Genomic DNA, 20,906 nt, shown 5'->3' with positions numbered 1-20,906 from the left:
AACTTATTGTCTGTTAAATGAGAGGACCTCATAATGTATGTTTAACTTATTGTCTGTTAAATGAGAGGATCTCATAATGTATGTTTAACTTATTGTCTGTTAAATGAGAGGATCTCATAATGTATGTTTAACTTATTGTCTGTTAAATGAGAGGACCTCATAATGTATGTTTAACTTATTGTCTGTTAAATGAGAGGATCTCATAATGTATGTTTAACTTATTGTCTGTTAAATGAGAGGATCTCATAATGTATGTTTAAATTATTGTCTGTTATATGAGAGGACCTCATAATGTATGTTTAACTTATTGTCTGTTAAATGAGAGGATCTCATCAAATCAAATCAAATCAAACTTTATTTATAGAGCACATTTAAAACAACAGAAGCTGACCAAAGTGCTGTACAAGGTAACATCAGTGCATCAATAAGCGCCCATTGGCGCACAGACAAATACAGTGCATTATCAGGACACAATAGCAGCAGATCAAGGACAATTAAAGGCCAGAGAGAATAGGTGAGTTTTTAGGAGGGATCTGAAAACCCCAATGGACCGGGCGGAACGGATGGGGAGAGGGAGGTCGTTCCAAAGCGTGGGGGCGGCAGCAGCAAAAGCGCGGCCACCCCTGGTCCTTTTATTTGTCTTTGGGACGGTCAGTAGGGACTGATCAGCAGACCTTAGGGGCCTGGCTGGGGTATGTGGCTCAATGAGCTCAGCGAGGTAGAGTGGAGCAAGCCCGTTTTGAGATTTAAAAGCAAATAAAAGGACCTTAAAATTAATTCTAAAATTGACAGGGAGCCAGTGAAGTGAGACCAGGACAGGACTGATGTGCTCGCGTCTTTTTGTGCCAGTGAGAAGACGAGCCGCGGCATTTTGGACCAACTGTAGGCGCCTGACAGATGACTGTTCTAGGGGGAGGCATGCGTTAATCCGACAGACCTTTTCTCCGACTATGTGGCATCCGCGTGCGGTTAGGGTTAGGGTGCGGGTTTGGTTCGGGTTTACTGTTTAATGTCGGAGCACTGCGCTGTCGGAGGAATGCGCTGTCGGACTAACGTATTGCACCCGTTCTAGGCCGGTATAGAGGGAATTGCAATAATCAAGTCGTGAGGAAATGAAGGCATGAATGGCTATTTCTAGTTGTTGTCGGGGGAGATAGGCCTTAACCTTGGCGAGGAGTCGGAGTTGGAAGAAACTAGCTTTTACAACGGAGCTGATGTGTTTATCAAGTTATAATGTATGTTTAACTTATTGTCTGTTAAATGAGAGGATCTCATAATGTATGTTTAACATATTGTCTGTTAAATGAGAGGATCTCATAATGTATGTTTAACTTATTGTCTGTTAAATGAGAGGATCTCATAATGTATGTTTAACATATTGTCTGTTAAATGAGAGGATCTCATAATGTATGTTTAACATATTGTCTGTTAAATGAGAGGATCTCATAATGTATGTTTAACTTATTGTCTGTTAAATGAGAGGATCTCATAATGTATGTTTAACTTATTGTCTGTTAAATGAGAGGATCTCATAATGTATGTTTAACTTATTGTCTGTTAAATGAGAGGATCTCATAATGTATGTTTAACTTATTGTCTGTTAAATGAGAGGATCTCATAATGTATGTTTAACTTATTGTCTGTTAAATGAGAGGATCTCATAATGTATGTTTAACTTATTGTCTGTTAAATGAGAGGATCTCATAATGTATGTTTAACTTATTGTCTGTTAAATGAGAGGATCTCATAATGTATGTTTAACTTATTGTTTGTTAAATGAGAGGATCTCATAATGTATGTTTAACTTATTGTCTGTTAAATGAGAGGATCTCATAATGTATGTTTAACTTATTCTCTGTTAAATGAGAGAGGACCTCATAATGTATGTTTAACCTTTGACCTCATAAAGGACCTTCTTGTGTAATCCTCCAACTGCTGCAACCATGTGGTTTTGCTTTTCAAATAAATCAAATCAAATCAAAAATCAAAACAACAACTATCATAAAAGTGTATTTAGCTTCACCAATTAAACAACAATAGAAGGACATTTTGTCAAAAGGAAGAACAAACATATAACAAAAGGAATACATATATATATATATATATATATATATATATATATATATATATATATATATATATATATATATATATATATATATATATATATATATATATATATATATCAAAAGGAAAAACAAATACATTTCTAATGTTTACAGCAATACGATGTTGTCATGGTTACAGTCACCAGGTCAAATAGTTCAGTGAATAAAAACAGGGTTTGGTCATCGATCACATCAATCACATCATAATAATGTTTGTATAGAAGTAAACAATCACATCATAATAATGTTTGTATAGAAGTAAACAATCACATCATAATAATATTAACAATAATGTTTGTATAGAAGTAAACAATCACATCATAATAATAATAACAATAATGTTTGTATAGAAGTAAACAATCACATCATAATAATAATAATAATAATAATAATAATATTAACAATAATGTTTGTTTAGCTACAAAGTGCTTTAGAAAAACAAGACAATAATTACTGTAACATGAAAGATAAAAAGACACAGTAAACAAATATAAGGCATAAGGAAAAGGCATGAAAGGAAATAAGCACAGATAAATAATAATAAAGACTGAACAGGGGAAAACAGCCTTTTGTTTTAGTGCCCCAACCACCTGGAATGACCTACAGCTTAGTGCCCCAACCACCTGGAATGACCTACAGCTTAGTGCCCCAACCACCTGGAATGACCTACAGCTTAGTGCTCCAACCACCTGGAATGACCTACAGCTTAGTGCTCCAACCACCTGGAATGACCTACAGCTTAGTGCTCCAACCACCTGGAATGACCTACAGCTTAGTGCTCCAACCACCTGGAATGACCTACAGCTTAGTGCCCCAACCACCTGGAATGACCTACAGCTTAGTGCCCCAACCACCTGGAATGACCTACAGCTTAGTGCCCCAACCACCTGAAATGACCTACAGCTTAAATGTAAGATCTGTTCTTCCATAACATACAGACAATTTAAATCCTTGATTGCAGACCTGCCCCCTGTGGATATTGATGTGAAAATGAAAGTGAAACTGTACTGTGAACTGTGATCTTGACGACACTGAAAATGAACCTCCATGTCCTTCCAGAATAAAATGAAATGAATAATTGAGTTAATTAACATCAACACGTTGACTGCCTGATATTAAAACATCGTTTTTCATCCCATTGCCGGCGTTTATTACCTTAAATAGACGATATTTGAAAAGCCGTGGAAGCCACGTTGTGTACACAAATGTAAAAAAATGGGGTGGGGGAGAGTCCTGTGTATCCACTGGAACAATAACATTTCTACAGCGAGCAGCCGTTTAGGAGCTCTGGCCCGTTGAACATGTTGAACATGTTGAACATGTTGAACATGTTGAACATGAACATGGCTGCTTTCCATCACAACAAAAATAATCTGAGAATAGTTTTTCTAAAAAACCTAACGTTGGGGCGGATGGACGGATGTGACGTTTTTTGGGGTGACGTCACATCCATCTATTTGTTCTCTGAGTGACGAGGGACGAGGGATCATTCCTAAGCTGTGTTAGAGCGCCCTCTTGTGGAAAAGAAAAGTTATTTGTGAAATAGAATGCAAATCTGCGTTCTTGGCGGGTAATGTGTTAACATCAGAGGCGTACCCACTGTAGAGGTACCTCATAATGTATGTTTAACTTATTGACTGTTTAATGTGAGAGGACATTAATGTGTTAACATCAGAGGCGTACCCACTGTAGAGGTCAGAGGTCATATTGTAGATTTAGAAGACACTCTCAGATGGTGGTTTTCTCCCAGGTCATGGGGGTTAAAGGTTAAAGGTCAGATGGTAGACTTGCTGAAGGACACTCTCAGATGGTGGTTTTCTCCAAGGTCATGGTTGTGGAACTCTATCAGAGACTCCATGGCCTCTTCTACCGACGCCATCTGGACCAGAGCCATCTTATGGTCCTTCCTATTAATAATATTATTATTATTGTTATTATAAACATCATCATCTGGACCAGAGCCATCTTATGGTCCTTCCTACAGTAGACATAATATTATTAATATCAAACCAACATTATTATTAATATGATAATAATACTTACTGGAAGAACTTGAAGGCTTTGACCAGAGCTCCTGAAGTGGTGAACAACATCTTCAGATCATCTTCAACCACCGCAGGTCTGAAAACATCAACACAATAACCTCAATGTTTATTGTAAACACACAGGGGCGGCCATAGCTGAGTGGTTAAGTGAGCCCGCCTAGGGAGCCAGAGGCCCTGGTTGCCCCAGGTTCGATTCCAGGCCAGGCCAGCATATGTGTCGATGAAATGAAATTTGTCCCTGAGCAAGACTCTTAACCCCTAATTGCTCACAGGCCCTCATTGGAAACAAGACGGCAAGGCCTTTCATGAACGACCTGTCAAAAGGAATTATCCTTATCCTCAGAATCACCACAGCCAGGCAAGGAGTATCAAACTGTTCAAACCAAATACCATTCTATGTGGGCTACCATTCTATGTGGGCTAACATTCTATGTGGGCTACTATTATACGTGGGCTACCATTCTATGTGGGCTACCTTTCTATGTGGGCTACCATTCTATGTGGGCTACCATTCTATGTGGGCTAACATTCTATGTGGGCTACTATTATACGTGGGCTACCATTCTATGTGGGCTAACATTCTATGTGGGCTACCATTCTATGTGGGCTAACATTCTATGTGGGCTACCATTCTATGTGGGCTAACATTCTATGTGGGCTACTATTCTATGTGGGCTAACATTCTATGTGGGCTACCATTCTATGTGGGCTACTATTCTATGTGGGCTACCATTCTATGTGGGCTACTATTATACGTGGGCTACCATTCTATGTGGGCTACTATTCTATGTGGGCTACCATTCTATGTGGGCTACTATTCTATGTGGGCTACTACTACTACCTTATGTCTAACCTCATGTACTGCTGGTTCATGCTGTGTAGAGTAGAGGAAGGGGGAGGTATTTACAGGTACTTATGGTACTTTAAACGATATTTACGGTAGACAGGTGTATTTATTATAGTTTATTAAAAGTATTTCAGAGGTATTTAGGTACATTAAAAGGTACTTACGGTATGTTAGACAGGTGTAGAGTAATTTAAAGGTATTTTAGAGGTACTTACGGTATGTTAGACAGGTGTAGAGTAATTTAAAGGTATTTTAGAGGTACTTACGGTATATTAGACAGGTGTAGAGGAATTTAAAGGTATTTTAGAGGTACTTACGGTATATTAGACAGGTGTAGAGTAATTTAAAGGTATTTTAGAGGTACTTACGGTATGTTAGACAGGTGTAGAGGAATTTAAAGGTATTTTAGAGGTACTTACGGTATATTAGACAGGTGTAGAGTAATTTAAAGGTATTTTAGAGGTACTTATGGTATATTAGACAGGTGTAGAGTAATTTAAAGGTATTTTAGAGGTACTTACGGTATATTAGACAGGTGTAGAGTAATTTAAAGGTATTTTAGAGGTACTTACGGTATGTTAGACAGGTGTAGTGTAGATGAGGGAGGGAAGATATTGGAGTAGTTTTTAGAGCCAGGTTTCTTAAAGCGGTGAAGAGGAGAGGTACTGTAGTCTTTGGTCAGACCCTGGTCTTCATGGCCCTCTCTGGGCAGCTGGACGCTGGTGTGTTTGGACAACGTGATGCGGAGAGGCTTCCCATACAGTCTCTGACCATTCAGGTGACTCATAGCTGTAAACATAGAATATTAATCATTATATAATATATGTATATATATATATATATATATATATATATATATATATATATATATATATATATATATATATATATATATTATATATATATATATATATATATATATATATATATATATATATATATATATATATATATATATATAATATATATATATATATATATATATATATATATATACTAGATTTCTACGCCCACTTAAAACCGTACACGTAAAACCGGAAGTGAACAGATCCACTTCCTGGTTGCACCATTGAACTCCACAACCCTCAGAGAGTGTGTGGGTGAAGTTTCAAGGCAATCCGACAAACCGGAAGTAGGAAGAACCGGAAGTGGCCGTTTTTTATGAAATTGGAAGTCTGTGGGACCATATACTCCCAGTATAGGGAGTATATGTAGTATAGGGAGCCTATACTACAGCCTATACTACAAAGCCCGTCCTCCCACCTACTAATCTTGAAGGGGGCAGGGCATCAGAAGGCCGTCCCTATTGGCCATGTAAGAGCACCCATCAAGTTTGAGGCTTTTAGCATGCTGGAAACTGGAGTGAACGTGTGTATATATATATATATATATATATATATATATATATATATATATATATATATATATATATATATATATATATATATATATATATATATATATATACACATATAGTATCAGTTACCTAGTTGAGCCTGGGTGCTGTCAGACATCTGGACCAGAGCATTCTCCTTCTTGTTGAATAAAATCTTGACTCTCATCACATCACCATAAACACCTGAATGTACACACACAATACTTTGCATGATACTGGCAACATTATTAAGAAACTATCAAAGATCAAAGGAACAACGTGGTAACTGATTCACTAATTAGTGAAGGGTTAAAAACAGGAAATACATGTGAGGAAACTGCATGTCACGGAAATGAGAAACAACACATTGTACTGTGTAGGAGATATGAATTAGATATGAATGATTAGATATGAATGATTAGACCAAACAAAGAAGCAATTATAATGAAAACAATAGTAAAAAGCTGATGGGGGCGGGCGGAGTGGACAAATAAGTCACATGTTGACTTTTGAGGAATTTGAGTTACGATTCTGTCTCTATCAGGACATAACTCGAACGGCGCGGAGTCGGCTCAATCACAATGGTGACTCGCTTGGTGGTGCCTCCTGTGGCTCAAGTCTGTATGACGGCACACCTCCGTCATTTTATCAGTTTTTTAACGGGCAGAGTGCGGAAGGGAAGGGAAGGGAACCCCCTTCAAATCACCGTTTAACTGGAAGGGAACCCCCTTCAAATCACTGTTTAACTGGAAGGGAACCCCCTTCAAGTCACCGTTTGACTGGAAGGGTAGCCCTTCAAGTCACCGTTTGACTGGAAGGGAAGCCCCTTCAAGTCACCATTTAACTAGAAGGGTACCCCTTCAAGTCACCGTTTTTACTGGAAGGGAACCCCCTTCAAGTAGTTTGACTGTAAGGGAACCCCCTTCAAGTCACCATTTGACTGGAAGGGAACCCCCTTCAAGTTTGATGTTTGGTCAAGAAGTCACAATATGACTTTTTGGGGTGAGACAGTGTTTGGAGGTGAGACAGTGTTTGGAGGTGAGACAGTGTTTGGAGGAGAGACAGTGTTTGGAGGTGAGACAGTGTTTGGAGGTGAGACAGTGTTTGGAGGAGAGACAGTGTTTGGGGGTGAGACAGTGTTTGGGGGTGAGACAGTGTTTGGAGGTGAGACAGTGTTTGGAGGAGAGACAGTGTTTGGGGGTGAGACAGTGTTTGGAGGTGAGACAGTGTTTGGAGGAGAGACAGTGTTTGGGGGTGAGACAGTGTTGGTTTAAAACAACAACAATAATAAAACAATAGTAAGAAGCAACATACCGAAAAGAATAAACAGACTTTGGGGTGAAACTCTCTGTTTTCACAGCAGAGGATGTAGGATGCAGGGTGGAAGGAGGCAGGATGGTAGGATGTAGAATGCAGGATGTAGGATGTAGGATGTAGGATGCAGCAGCGCAGAGACAAGACATGAAGACATGAAGGTCAAGTTCAAGGAACAGATGAAGGTCAACACATCAGCATCCACAGCCCAGGTGTTTCCATGGCAACGGACAATAATAAAGCAATGAGTTTAAAGGAGTAGTTTAGTTACTGCTGCTAAATGACTGTAATGTAATGTAATGTAATGTTACACTCCATGAAGCCTTGAGTTCAGACAGACAGACAGACAGAGACAATAATAAAACAATAAGTTTAACCCCATGAAGCCAAGAGTTCAGACAGACAGACAGACAGACAGACAGACAGACAGACAGACAGACAGACAGACAGACAGACAGACAGACAGACAGACAGACAGAGACAATAATAAAACAATAAGTTTAACCCCATGAAGCCAAGAGTTCCTGAGACAATACTTTGATGATCATTAAATTATTGTCTCAGGAATGCAACAAAAACATCTCCATGAATTCAAAGCTTCATGTGGTGTAACTGATAGAAAATAAGTCATGTTTTAGGTGAACTACTCCTTTAAGGGACAAACAGTGGCTAAAGGACACGTTGTCATGGTTTTGTCAACATGTTTGAGGATGTTTGTTTGTTGACACGTTGTCATGGTTTTGTCAACATGTTTGAGGATGTTTGTTTGTTGAACAGACCTAGAGTGTCAGGACGACATGGAAAACAAGATGGAGGATGAAGTGTCGTTAGTCGCAGAGAAACCACACAGTTTGTTCACTTAAACAAAACAAAACTGAGATAAAAGTCTTTGTTATGAAAGAAGAAAAGCTGAAGGTTATATATTAATACGTCTGCTAAACATTTACTCATTATTTATTCTAAACTAAACATGTATATTTATCCTCACAGAGTTACAACTGAGCTGTAATGTGTTTAAGTTACAAACATTTAAGTATCTGGAGAGCCAGACAGACAGACAGACAGACAGACCGACAGACAGACAGACAGACAGACAGGCAGGCAGGCAGGCAGGCAGGCAGGCAGGCAGGCAGGCAGGCAGGCAGACAGACAGACAGACAGACAGACAGACAGACAGACAGACAGACAGACAGACAGACAGACAGACAGACAGACAGACAGTACTAACCTCAGGGTTCAGGCTGCTGACCAGTAGCACACAGTGGCCAGCAGGGGGCAGTGCAGTGAAGCCCATTCTGCCTGCAGTGACTCCAGGAAGAGACATGGTGTGGAGGGGAACCGTCAGACCTGGAAGAACAGTTAGAATAGAACCACAGCTTAGAACCTTTAGAACCACAGCTTAGAACCTTTATAACCACAGCTTAGAACCTTTATAACCACAGCTTAGAACCTTTATAACCACAGCTTAGAACCTTTATAACCACAGCTTAGAACCTTTATAACCACAGCTTAGAACCTTTAGAACCACAGTTTAGAACCTTTAGAACCACAGCTTAGAACCTTTAGAACCACAGCTTAGAACCTTTATACCCACAGCTTAGAACTCGTGCGTGCGTGTGTGTGTGTGTGTGTGTGTGCGTGCGTGCGTGCGTGCGTGCGTGTGTGTGTGTGTGTGTGTGTGTTAGTACACTAACCTGCCTGTTGGATGGTGAAGGCGGGGGGGAAGGCGTGTGCGGCTCCAGTGTAGGGATTGGCTGAGATGATGCCTGGAGCTGACCAATCAGAACATTATAACATGTTAAATGTTATCAATTATAATAACCTTACTCAAATCAATCATATGACCAGGAGCTTCAATGGCTGGTTGTCATTAGGCTATAGTTTATTGATCGTTATTAACCCATTAAGACCTGGAACTGTGTCATTTTTAGATTTGAGCTAAAAAGCATTATTTTACACTTTGGGCTATTCAAAAATAGCAGATCTACAAGCTCATAGCGTGGCACAGTGCCACGCTATGAGCTTGTAGATCTGCTATTTCTGAAAAATCGTGAAAATGTGTGTAAATCTTTGAATATAAATAATTTTAAAGCGAACATTTTTAACTCAAATCTTTGCTTCTGGGGGTCTCTGGAACAGCATATTTTGATGGGGGTCCGCGGCCAAATACATATCATTCTGGGGGTCCTTGACATGAAAAAGATTGAGCACCACTGATATAGAAACATACGTTTTTCAGAATACTGAGATTTAGGAGACATGTAGAATCGGCTTCAGGTCTCAATGGGTTAATAATAATAATAATATTACTATCTTACTAAAAGCAGTCATGTGTTGGGGGTGCTCCATGGCTGCTTGTCATTAGGCTGTAGTTTATTAATAATAATAATAATAATAATCTTACTAAAAGCAGTCATGTGTTGGGGGTGCTCCATGGCTGGTTGTCCGTCTCCAGAAGGAAGGTCAGGTCTGGTGTAATCTCTGCTCTTATCGTTGTTAAACTTCACGTTGAGGCTGCTCAGCTTAGAGAAACTGATCCTCAGAGTGCAGCAAGCATTGTAGATGTTCTGACCATCTAGAGACTGAGGAACAATGTGTAGAACATTATAGAACCATTATAGAACCATCTAGAGACTGAGGAACAATGTGGAGAACATTATAGAAGCATCTAGAACCTTATAGAACCATCTAGAACCTTATAGAACAATCTACAGATTCATAGAACCATCTATAGACTAGAAAGGCTACTTTACTCATAACGTTATGAATGGATGAAGTTTGAAAGTTAGAAATGTGGGACAAGGCAACGTAGTTGTTAAGTGTCAAACCAACAGTGGCCAGGAGGGGGAGCTGCTCACCAGTTTGGCATTTTGTGCTGTCAGTCCATCAGCGTACTGAAGAAGAGACTGAAACTGGTTGTTCTTGGTGAAGGTGATGACCTTCAGCACCGTACCGAACCGAGAGAAGATCTGGAAGATAATATATATATAAAAATATAATGTATACTAACTAGAACCCATGTTCTACCTTCAGCACCGTGACTAACTAGAACCCATGTTCTACCTTCAGCACCGTGACTAACCCATGTTCTACCTTCAGCACCGTGACTAACTAGAACCCATGTTCTACCTTCAAAACCGTGACTAACTAGAACCCATGTTCTACCTTCAGCACCGTGACTAACCCATGTTCTACCTTCAGCACCGTGACTAACTAGAACCCATGTTCTACCTTCAGCACCGTGACTAACCCATGTTCTACCTTCAGCACCGTGACTAACTAGAACCCATGTTCTACCTTCAGCACCGTGACTAACTAGAACCCATGTTCTACCTTCAGCACCGTGACTAACCCATGTTCTACCTTCAGCACCGTGACTAACTAGAACCCATGTTCTACCTTCAGCACCGTGACTAACTAGAACCCATGTTCTACCTTCAGCACCGTGACTAACTAGAACCCATGTTCTACCTTCAGCACCGTGACTAACTAGATCTACCTTCAGCACCGTGACTAACTAGAACCCATGTTCTACCTTCAGCACCGTGACTAACTAGAACCCATGTTCTACCTTCAGCACCGTGACTAACTATAGAACCCATGTTCTACCTTCAGCACCGTGACTAACTAGAACCCATGTTCTACCTTCAGCACCATGACTAACTAGAACCCATGTTCTACCTTCAGCACCATGACTAACTAGAACCCATGTTCTACCTTCAGCACCATGACTAACTAGAACCCATGTTCTACCTTCAGCACCGTGACTAACTAGAACCCATGTTCTACCTTCAGCACCGTGACTAACTAGAACCCATGTTCTAGCTTCAGCACCGTGACTAACTAGATCTACCCTCAGCACCGTGACTAACTAGAACCCATGTTCTACCTTCAGCACCGTGACTAACTAGAACCCATGTTCTACCTTCAGCACCGTGACTAACTATAGAACCCATGTTCTACCTTCAGCACCGTGACTAACTAGAACCCATGTTCTACCTTCAGCACCATGACTAACTAGAACCCATGTTCTACCTTCAGCACCGTGACTAACTAGAACCCATGTTCTACCTTCAGCACCGTGACTAACTAGAACCCATGTTCTACCTTCAGCACCGTGACTAACTAGATCTACCTTCAGCACCGTGACTAACTAGAACCCATGTTCTACCTTCAGCACCGTGACTAACTAGAACCCATGTTCTACCTTCAGCACCGTGACTAACTATAGAACCCATGTTCTACCTTCAGCACCGTGACTAACTAGAACCCATGTTCTACCTTCAGCACCGTGACTAACTATAGAACCCATGTTCTACCTTCAGCACCGTGACTAACTAGAACCCATGTTCTACCTTCAGCACCATGACTAACTAGAACCCATGTTCTACCTTCAGCACCGTGACTAACTAGAACCCATGTTCTACCTTCAGCACCGTGACTAACTAGAACCCATGTTCTACCTTCAGCACCGTGACTAACTAGAACCCATGTTCTACCTTCAGCACCGTGACTAACTAGAACCCATGTTCTACCTTCAGCACCGTGACTAACTAGAACCCATGTTCTAGCTTCAGCACCGTGACTAACTAGAACCCATGTTCTACCTTCAGCACCGTGACTAATTAGAACCCATGTTCTACCTTCAGCACCGTGACTAACTAGAACCCATGTTCTACCTTCAGCACCGTGACTAATTAGAACCCATGTTCTACCTTCAGCACCGTGACTAACTAGAACCCATGTTCTACCTTCAGCACCGTGACTAACTAGAACCCATGTTCTAGCTTCAGCACCATGACTAACTAGAACCCATGTTCTACCTTCAGCACCGTGACTAACCCATGTTCTACCTTCAGCACCATGACTAACTAGAACCCATGTTCTACCTTCAGCACCGTGACTAACTAGATCTACCTTCAGCACCGTGACTAACCCATGTTCTACCTTCAGCACCATGACTAACTAGAACCCATGTTCTACCTTCAGCACCGTGACTAACTAGAACCCATGTTCTACCTTCAAAAAAAAGAAAAAAGGCGACCCAGGTAGGATGAGTAAATGACGTCAGACTTCGGTGCTCTATATCAGTCAGTCATAGCCAATGGGAATGGTTGGTCTTGATCACATGACTTCAGAGTGATGATGTCATTACCTGGTGCAGGACGTCCAGTGTTACCGGGTAGAACAGGTTCTCTACCACCACCCTCAGCACCGGACTGGTCTCCATGGGAACCATGGCCACACCCCCCGCCTGAGATACGTTCACAGCCTGGAGAGCTGCCTGAGCTCTCTGCACACACACACACACACACACACACACACACACACACACACACACACACACGTTATCCTTTTAGTCTTGCTTACGTAACTGTTTGCATTTGTTAATAAAGTATTCAGTCAATCAATCAATGATTATTAAAATACATGATTTATAGATCTAATCTCATGTTAGATGTTAACATGTATACTTATAGATCTAATCTCATGTTAGATGATAACATTTATACTTATAGATCTAATCTCATGTTAGATGATAACATTTATACTTATAGATCTAATCTCATGTTAGATGTTAACATGTATACTTATAGATCTAATCTCATGTTAGATGATAACATTTATACTTATAGATCTAATCTCATGTTAGATGATAACATTTATACTTATAGATCTAATCTCATGTTAGATGATAACATTTATACTTATAGATCTAATCTCATGTTAGATGTTAACATGTATACTTATAGATCTAATCTCATGTTAGATGATAACATTTATACTTATAGATCTAATCTCATGTTAGATGATAACATTTATACTTATAGATCTAATCTCATGTTAGATGTTAACATTTATACTTATAGATCTAATCTCATGTTACATGTTAACATTTATACTTATAGATCTAATCTCATGTTAACATTTATACTTATAGATCTAATCTCATGTTAGATGTTAACATTTATACTTATAGATCTAATCTCATGTTAGTTGATAACATTTATACTTATAGATCTAATCTCATGTTAGATGTTAACATGTATACTTATAGATCTAATCTCATGTTAGATGTTAACATTTATAATTATAGATCTAATCTCATGTTAGATGTTAACATTTATACTTATAGATCTAATCTCATGTTAGATGTTAACATTTATACTTATAGATCTAATCTCATGTTAGATGTTAACATTTATACTTATAGATCTAATCTCATGTTACATGTTAACATTTATACTTATAGATCTAATCTCATGTTACATGTTAACATTTATACTTATAGATCTAATCTCATGTTACATGTTAACATTTATACTTATAGATCTAATCTCATGTTAGATGTTAACATGTATACTTATAGATCTAATCTCATGTTAGATGTTAACATGTATATTTATAGATCTAATCTCATGTTAGATGATAACATTTATACTTATAGATCTAATCTCATGTTACATGTTAACATTTATACTTATAGATCTAATCTCATGTTAGATGTTAACATTTATACTTATAGATCTAATCTCATGTTAGATGTTAACATTTATACTTATAGATCTAATCTCATGTTAGATGTTAACATTTATACTTATAGATCTAATCTCATGTTACATGTTAACATTTATACTTATAGATCTAATCTCATGTTACATGTTAACATTTATACTTATAGATCTAATCTCATGTTACATGTTAACATTTATACTTATAGATCTAATCTCATGTTAGATGTTAACATTTATACTTATAGATCTAATCTCATGTTAGATGTTAACATGTATACTTATAGATCTAATCTCATGTTAGATGTTAACATGTATACTTATAAATCTAATCTCATGTTAGATGTTAACATTTATACTTATAGATCTAATCTCATGTTAGATGTTAACATTTATACTTATAGATCTAATCTCATGTTAGATGTTAACATTTATACTTATAGATCTAATCTCATGTTACATGTTAACATTTATACTTATAGATCTAATCTCATGTTAGATGTTAACATTTATACTTATAGATCTAATCTCATGTTAGATGTTAACATTTATACTTATAGATCTAATCTCATGTTACATGTTAACATTTATACTTATAGATCTAATCTCATGTTACATGTTAACATTTATACTTATAGATCTAATCTCATGTTACATGTTAACATTTATACTTATAGATCTAATCTCATGTTAGATGTTAACATTTATACTTATAGATCTAATCTCATGTTAGATGTTAACATGTATACTTATAGATCTAATCTCATGTTAGATGTTAACATGTATACTTATAGATCTAATCTCATGTTAGATGTTAACATTTATACTTATAGATCTAATCTCATGTTAGATGTTAACATTTATACTTATAGATCTAATCTCATGTTAGATGTTAACATTTATACTTATAGATCTAATCTCATGTTACATGTTAACATTTATACTTATAGATCTAATCTCATGTTAGATGTTAACATTTATACTTATAGATCTAATCTCATGTTAGATGTTAAAAGGGAATGGACGGATATGACGTGCATCCATCCGCCCCAATGATGGGCTCTTGAAAAAAGATCATAGAGATAGATGTGTGTCTGTAGCTCCTTGTGTTGGAGGGTCTGGGTTAGTTAACATAGAGATAGATGTGGGTTAGGGGTCAGGGTTAAAGGTTAAGTAAACGTACCACTTGGTTAGGGGAGTTGTCTGTCTTCAGTTCCTTGTGGTTGGAGAACTGGATGAAGATGGGATGGTTTCTGATGACAGGAGTGACTGACGAGTAATAAGTGACCATAGTCTGAGCAACGTCTTCTGAGTTCATCTCTATGAACGCCTGCAAATACCATATAAATATACATCAATATTAATACTACAACTACTACAATACTGTCTGTCTGTCTGTCTGTCTGTCTGTCTGTCTGTCTGTCTGCCTGTCTGTCTGTCTGTCTGTCTGTCTGTCTGTCTGTCTGTCTGTCTGTCTGTCTGTCTGTCTGTCTGTCTGTCTGCCTGTCTGTCTGTCTGTCTGTCTGTCTGTAACTTAGTAACTATCAGTAGGTTGGTGGTGGTACTATATGTGTACTGTATACTGTATATATAGACATTAGGTTTGTAGTTTAATCAGACATGTTTGTAGTTTTTTTTACCTGGTTCTTAGCTTTCAGCATCAATAGGTTGGTAGTAGACATTAGGTTTGTAGTTTAATCAGACATGTTTGTAGTTTTTACCTGGTTCTTGGCTTTCAGCATCAGTAGGTTGGTAGTAGACAATAGGTTTGTAGTTTTATCAGACATGTTTGTAGTTTTTACCTGGTTCTTGGCTTTCAGCATCAATAGGTTGGTAGTAGACATTAGGTTTGTAGTTTAATCAGACATGTTTGTAGTTTTTACCTGGTTCTTGGCTTTCAGCATCAGTAGGTTGGTGACCTTGCCAAAGGGCAGTCCCAGGCTGATGACCTCACTCTCTGTGATGTCACTGGGAAGCTTCCTGACGTGGATGACACGTGAAGGTCCGGCCACGCCCCTGATGATGTCACCTTTAAACTTCTTACTGTCGCTGCCATTGGCTGCGGGGAGGAGAGAGAGACTGTCACTGTCTGTCTGTCTGTCTGTCTGTCTGTCTGTCTGTCTGTCTGTCTGTCATGCTAACATGTTACATGTTACATGTTACATGTTAACATGTTAACATGTTAACATGTTACATGTTACATGTTACATGTTAAAACACATTGAATTGTCTTGTTGTTGAAATGTGCTTTACAATTAAAACTGCCTTGCCTTACCACGCACGAAAGCACGTACGCACGCACGCACACACACACACACACACACACACACACACACACACACACACACACACACACACACACACACACACACACACACACACACACACACTCACCTGTAGTCATGATAAAGGGTCCGTTGGACACACAGGAGAAAAGCTCGTCAGACCCCCTCTGCAACACAAGATAACACACAAAAACATAAATAAACACATACACACACACACACACACACACACACACACACACACACACACACACACACACACACACACACACACACACATACACATACACACACACATACACACACACACACACACACACACACACACACACACACACACACACACACACACACACACACTAGTGTGTAGTTACAGTGTAATGTATAACGCACAAACTTTTTTTCTTTTTTTTATTATTGCGCTCTTTTTTCTCTCTAAGCACCTTAGCGTCTATAAGTATATCATGCACAGTATATATACATTGCTGCTATGCTCAGGCACCTTAGTTTGTCTCTTATCTCAGGCACTTTGTAAATATGTAGATAACTTGTTTTTGGCCTTCTATTGTTCTCTTGTTGATCTCCTTCCCACTTGCCCCCTACCCCTCTTCTTCTTCCCTCTCCCCACTCTTCTTTCTACGGAATCTAACGTTGCGATGGGAGTGATGTACAAAAACGAATTTCACCCACTTTTTTACCTTGTAAACCTGTGATGTGACAATAAACCTGATTCTGATTCTGATTCTGATATACACACACACACACACACACACACACACACACACACACACACACACACACACACACACACACACACACACACACACACACACACACACACACACACACACAGACACACACACACTCACACGCAAGCACATACACACACAGTCTGAGGAGTGGGAGGAGCTTACCTTGGTACCACCGGTGATGTCGTGATGAACGGAGCTACACAGAAAACAACACAGTGTCATCAGCCATGTTAACATTGGAGCTAATTAACACTTATTTAACACAGAAAGCTAATTAACACTTAAAGCTTAAATACAACTCTACAGTTAAAACAACACAGTATTAACGTATAGCAACAATGGAGCTAATTAAAGGGCTATTTAATTAAAGGGATATTTCACTTTTAAAAGAAGTAAAGTGGGTCATGTTATGGTCAGGCCTTTGTACCGTAACACCCAGACACTTTTTAAGTTGCTTGATTCAGTATTTAGATATTTGATTTTCATTTTATCAGACACGCCCCCTTCCTATTCAAACCCATTGTAACTTCAAACTCAGAAACACTGATGACTCATCCTGCCCTCCTAATACGTGAGTATTATTGTATTACATTTCTTTCATTTTCCAAAATAAATGTAAAAAGTAATTGAAAAAACACGATCTCCTCACTTATTAGAAGGACAATATCAGTCACATAGTTTAACACATAGTTTATATATATATATATATATATATATATATATATATATATATATATATATATATGGTTATACATTATAGAATCAAAATAAACTCACTCTAGTTCAGTGATGTAAGCAGATCCTAGAGGATACACATCACCATCCATACGTCTGAGGGTGTACACACACACACACACACACACACACACACACACACACACACACACACACACACACACACACACACACACACACACACACACACACACACACACACACACACACAGATGATTTAACCAGGTGTAAACCAGTGGTTCTCAAGGTAGGGTCCAGAGATTCTCAGAGGTCTATGGAGGGGTTCCAGGGGGTCGCCCCCCTGCCACCTTAGGGCAGGGGGGCACACACATATACAACACACACATATACTGTCAGGCAGACATCTCTCATCTCCGTATTTTAGTTTTTTTCGTGAATTAATGCCGTACTTTACCATTTATTAACTGTTAATAATAGTTAATAGTTAATAGTTAATAGCTAATAGCGTGATAAATACATAAAGAGAGAAAGAACAACTCATATTGTGATGATAAATATATAAATAAATCAATAAAAGATGGAACAACTGTTAGAGTTAATAGTTGATTAATAGTTGATTGATAGTTAATAGTTGAAACACTCAGGCGTCCATATATGTTATAGTTAATAGTTAGTTAATAGTTAGTTAATAGTTAATAGTTAATAGTTAATAGTTAATAGTTAATAGTTAATAGTTAATAGTTAATAGTTAATAGTTAGAAGTTAGTTAATAGTTAATAAAGTAGCACTCACGCGTCCATAACTGCAGCAGCAACAGCTCTAAACTAAACGCAGCTTTGAGCGCAACATCTTTTATCACAAACACACAAAATGGACGACGGCCCGAGCCAAGCGCTGATTGGACGAAAACCAGGAAGTGGTGGGCGGGCCCAAGCGCTGATTGGACGCTCCGGCTGATGCCTTGTGTCGTTGAACAAAAAGAGCAGATCTACAAGCTCACAACGCGTCACGAGGGGACGCGTTGTGAGCTTGTAGATCTGCTGTTTTTTGTTCAACGACCGAAACGTCCCTCTCTCTGTCACTTTATTCTCACCAGATCACTTTATATCACTTTATTCTCACCAGATCACTTTATATCACTTTATTCTCACCAGATCACTTTATTCTCACCATTCTCACCAGATCACTTTATATCACTTTATTCTCACCAGATGATTGATTGATTGAAGCACTTTATTTAGAAAGACATGGAAATAATACATGGAAGTACAATTCACATGAATAGGTCCTCTAAACTGGATAACTCATAAAAGCACAATAGCTTATTTTAAATGTGGTGGGGGGGGGGGGGGACAAACGTGGAACACAGTTTAACAATTTATTTATGTCCGTCTACACACACACACACACACACACGCACACGCACACGCACACGCACACGCACACGCACACGCACAGGTGGAGGGTTATGTTAAGACTTAGATAGGGGCCAGTTTGGAATAGCAGCCTCCTGAAGGTGTATCTTTAGGGCAGTTTTGAAAGTGAGTAGGGTTTTACACTCCTTAACTCCTTTTGGTAAAGGTTATTCCACATGTTTGTTGCATAGCATGAGAACGAGTTCATTCCCTTTTTTGAGCCAAATCTGGGTTGAACATGATCAGTGGAGCTGCCTCTGGTGTTATGATCGTGGACTTCATTTAGGTTTTTGAAGTACGTTGACAGACAGGTACATGGGTATCTTAATGCTGTGGTGTTGTAGACCAGACCCAACTCTGAGCCATCCAACACTAGAACAATGAGCAGGGGTATTAGATGGGTTGTATGTTTAAAGGCCAAGAAGTAGCCTCACTAGTTTGTTTTGGGTTGTCTGGAGCCTTAGTGGTATTGTGATACCATGAGAAGCATGCGTAGTCGAAATGACCTTGGATGAGGGCCCCTGCAATCACTTTATTTTCACCAGATCACTTTTCACTTTTGTAAAAAAGTACAGTAAAGAGTGTTTTATTGCATTTAAAGAGCCTCAGTTTTCATCTTCAGTGTGGCTGTGAGCCTCTTTTTGTTTACATTGTGTGTGTGTGTGTGTGTGTGTGTGTGTGTGTGTGTGTGTGTGTGTGTGTGTGTGTGTGTGTGTGTGTTGTTCACAACACATATCACATTACCCAGAATGCCGTGCCACACTAAATAATTCATAAACATGATACATAATTCATGATCGTTCTACATTTCAGGAAGTGACCTTATAAGGTAACAGGTAACACACCTGGCTTCATCGTGAATAATTAACTCTGGTCTCCATGACAACAGATTAGCACAACTAAGTATTGTTTTTGTTCAGTGGAAACAAAGAGGCCTTGAGGCCTTTTACTTTGTAGCTACTGTATTATACTTTTGTACTTTTACTCAATTGAATAGGCCTACATAACAGTACTTTTACTTGTAACAGAGTATTTCTACATTGTGGTATTGATACTTTTACCTAAGTAAACACAATATACAGTATATGTAATACCTGTTTAAAATATATACATTATATGTAATACCTGTTTAAAATATATACAGTATATGTAATTACCTGTTTAAAATATATAGCTGTTGTTTCATTGGTCCAGTATCTTTATTTAATGTACTCTATTGAGACACCAATCTGGGAACCCATCGTCCAAAAAAGGAAAAACAGCCTCAGCTGTTTTGTGCCTTTACAGTGAAGCAGCTCTGAATCTGTTCTTAAGAGATTACTGACACACACACACACCCTAACCCTGTACAAAAAAGGAAACCAATTAGACCCTGGCAACTACCGCCCTATTTCTATTCTTAGCTCCATCTCGAAAGTCATGGAAAAAATAGTCTATGAACAGGTTGAAAAGTACCTTGCCGAAAAAAATCTAATTTACGAATTCCAATCTGGTTTCAGAACAAACCACTCCACTGACACATGCCTTCTCTATTTGAACGACTCTATAAAACAAGAT

At 38.7% G+C, this 20,906-nt stretch overlaps 1 protein-coding gene across 2 annotated transcripts; it reads right to left on the bottom strand.

The window, feature by feature from the left end:
• Nucleotides 1-2,224: 2,224 nt before the first annotated feature.
• ptbp1b (polypyrimidine tract binding protein 1b) lies at nucleotides 2,225-18,788 on the bottom strand. Of its 2 annotated transcripts, XM_084067719.1 has the most exons (16): nucleotides 18,727-18,788; nucleotides 18,016-18,069; nucleotides 17,401-17,434; nucleotides 16,596-16,653; nucleotides 16,085-16,260; nucleotides 15,385-15,531; nucleotides 12,845-12,982; nucleotides 10,548-10,658; nucleotides 10,094-10,271; nucleotides 9,384-9,461; nucleotides 8,918-9,036; nucleotides 7,690-7,723; nucleotides 6,487-6,579; nucleotides 5,573-5,789; nucleotides 4,152-4,229; nucleotides 2,225-4,015 (listed from the first exon to the last, which is right to left on the bottom strand). In XM_084067719.1, the coding sequence occupies exons 1-16, from the start codon at nucleotides 18,732-18,734 to the stop codon at nucleotides 3,883-3,885; spliced, it is 1,656 nt and encodes a 551-aa protein (XP_083923845.1). In that variant the 5' UTR covers nucleotides 18,735-18,788; the 3' UTR covers nucleotides 2,225-3,882. The 2 variants fall into 2 exon arrangements, with proteins under 2 accessions (XP_083923845.1, XP_083923846.1); XM_084067720.1 differs by lacking the exons at nucleotides 16,085-16,260; nucleotides 16,596-16,653; nucleotides 17,401-17,434; nucleotides 18,016-18,069; nucleotides 18,727-18,788 and adding an exon at nucleotides 15,923-15,949.
• Between the last annotated feature and the right edge of the window lie 2,118 nt (nucleotides 18,789-20,906).

Source organism: Gymnoscopelus microlampas (genome assembly GCF_963454915.1).
Source record: "Gymnoscopelus microlampas genome assembly, chromosome: 9".
NCBI lineage: Eukaryota > Metazoa > Chordata > Actinopteri > Myctophiformes > Myctophidae > Gymnoscopelus > Gymnoscopelus microlampas.
Note: the sequence above shows the minus strand (reverse complement) of the source record. Positions and strands in the feature narration are given on the sequence as shown.

What these genes read in the sequence shown, in the direction of transcription:
- ptbp1b (XM_084067719.1), bottom strand. An exon ending in TGCTGAAAGCCAAGAACCAG is followed by an intron (nt 15,532 to 16,084) that starts GTAAAAACTACA and finishes TGGTATTTGCAG; the next exon opens with GCGTTCATAGAGATGAACTC. An exon ending in TCAGCAGCCTGAACCCTGAG is followed by an intron (nt 7,724 to 8,917) that starts GTTAGTACTGTC and finishes CTGTGAAAACAG; the next exon opens with AGAGTTTCACCCCAAAGTCT.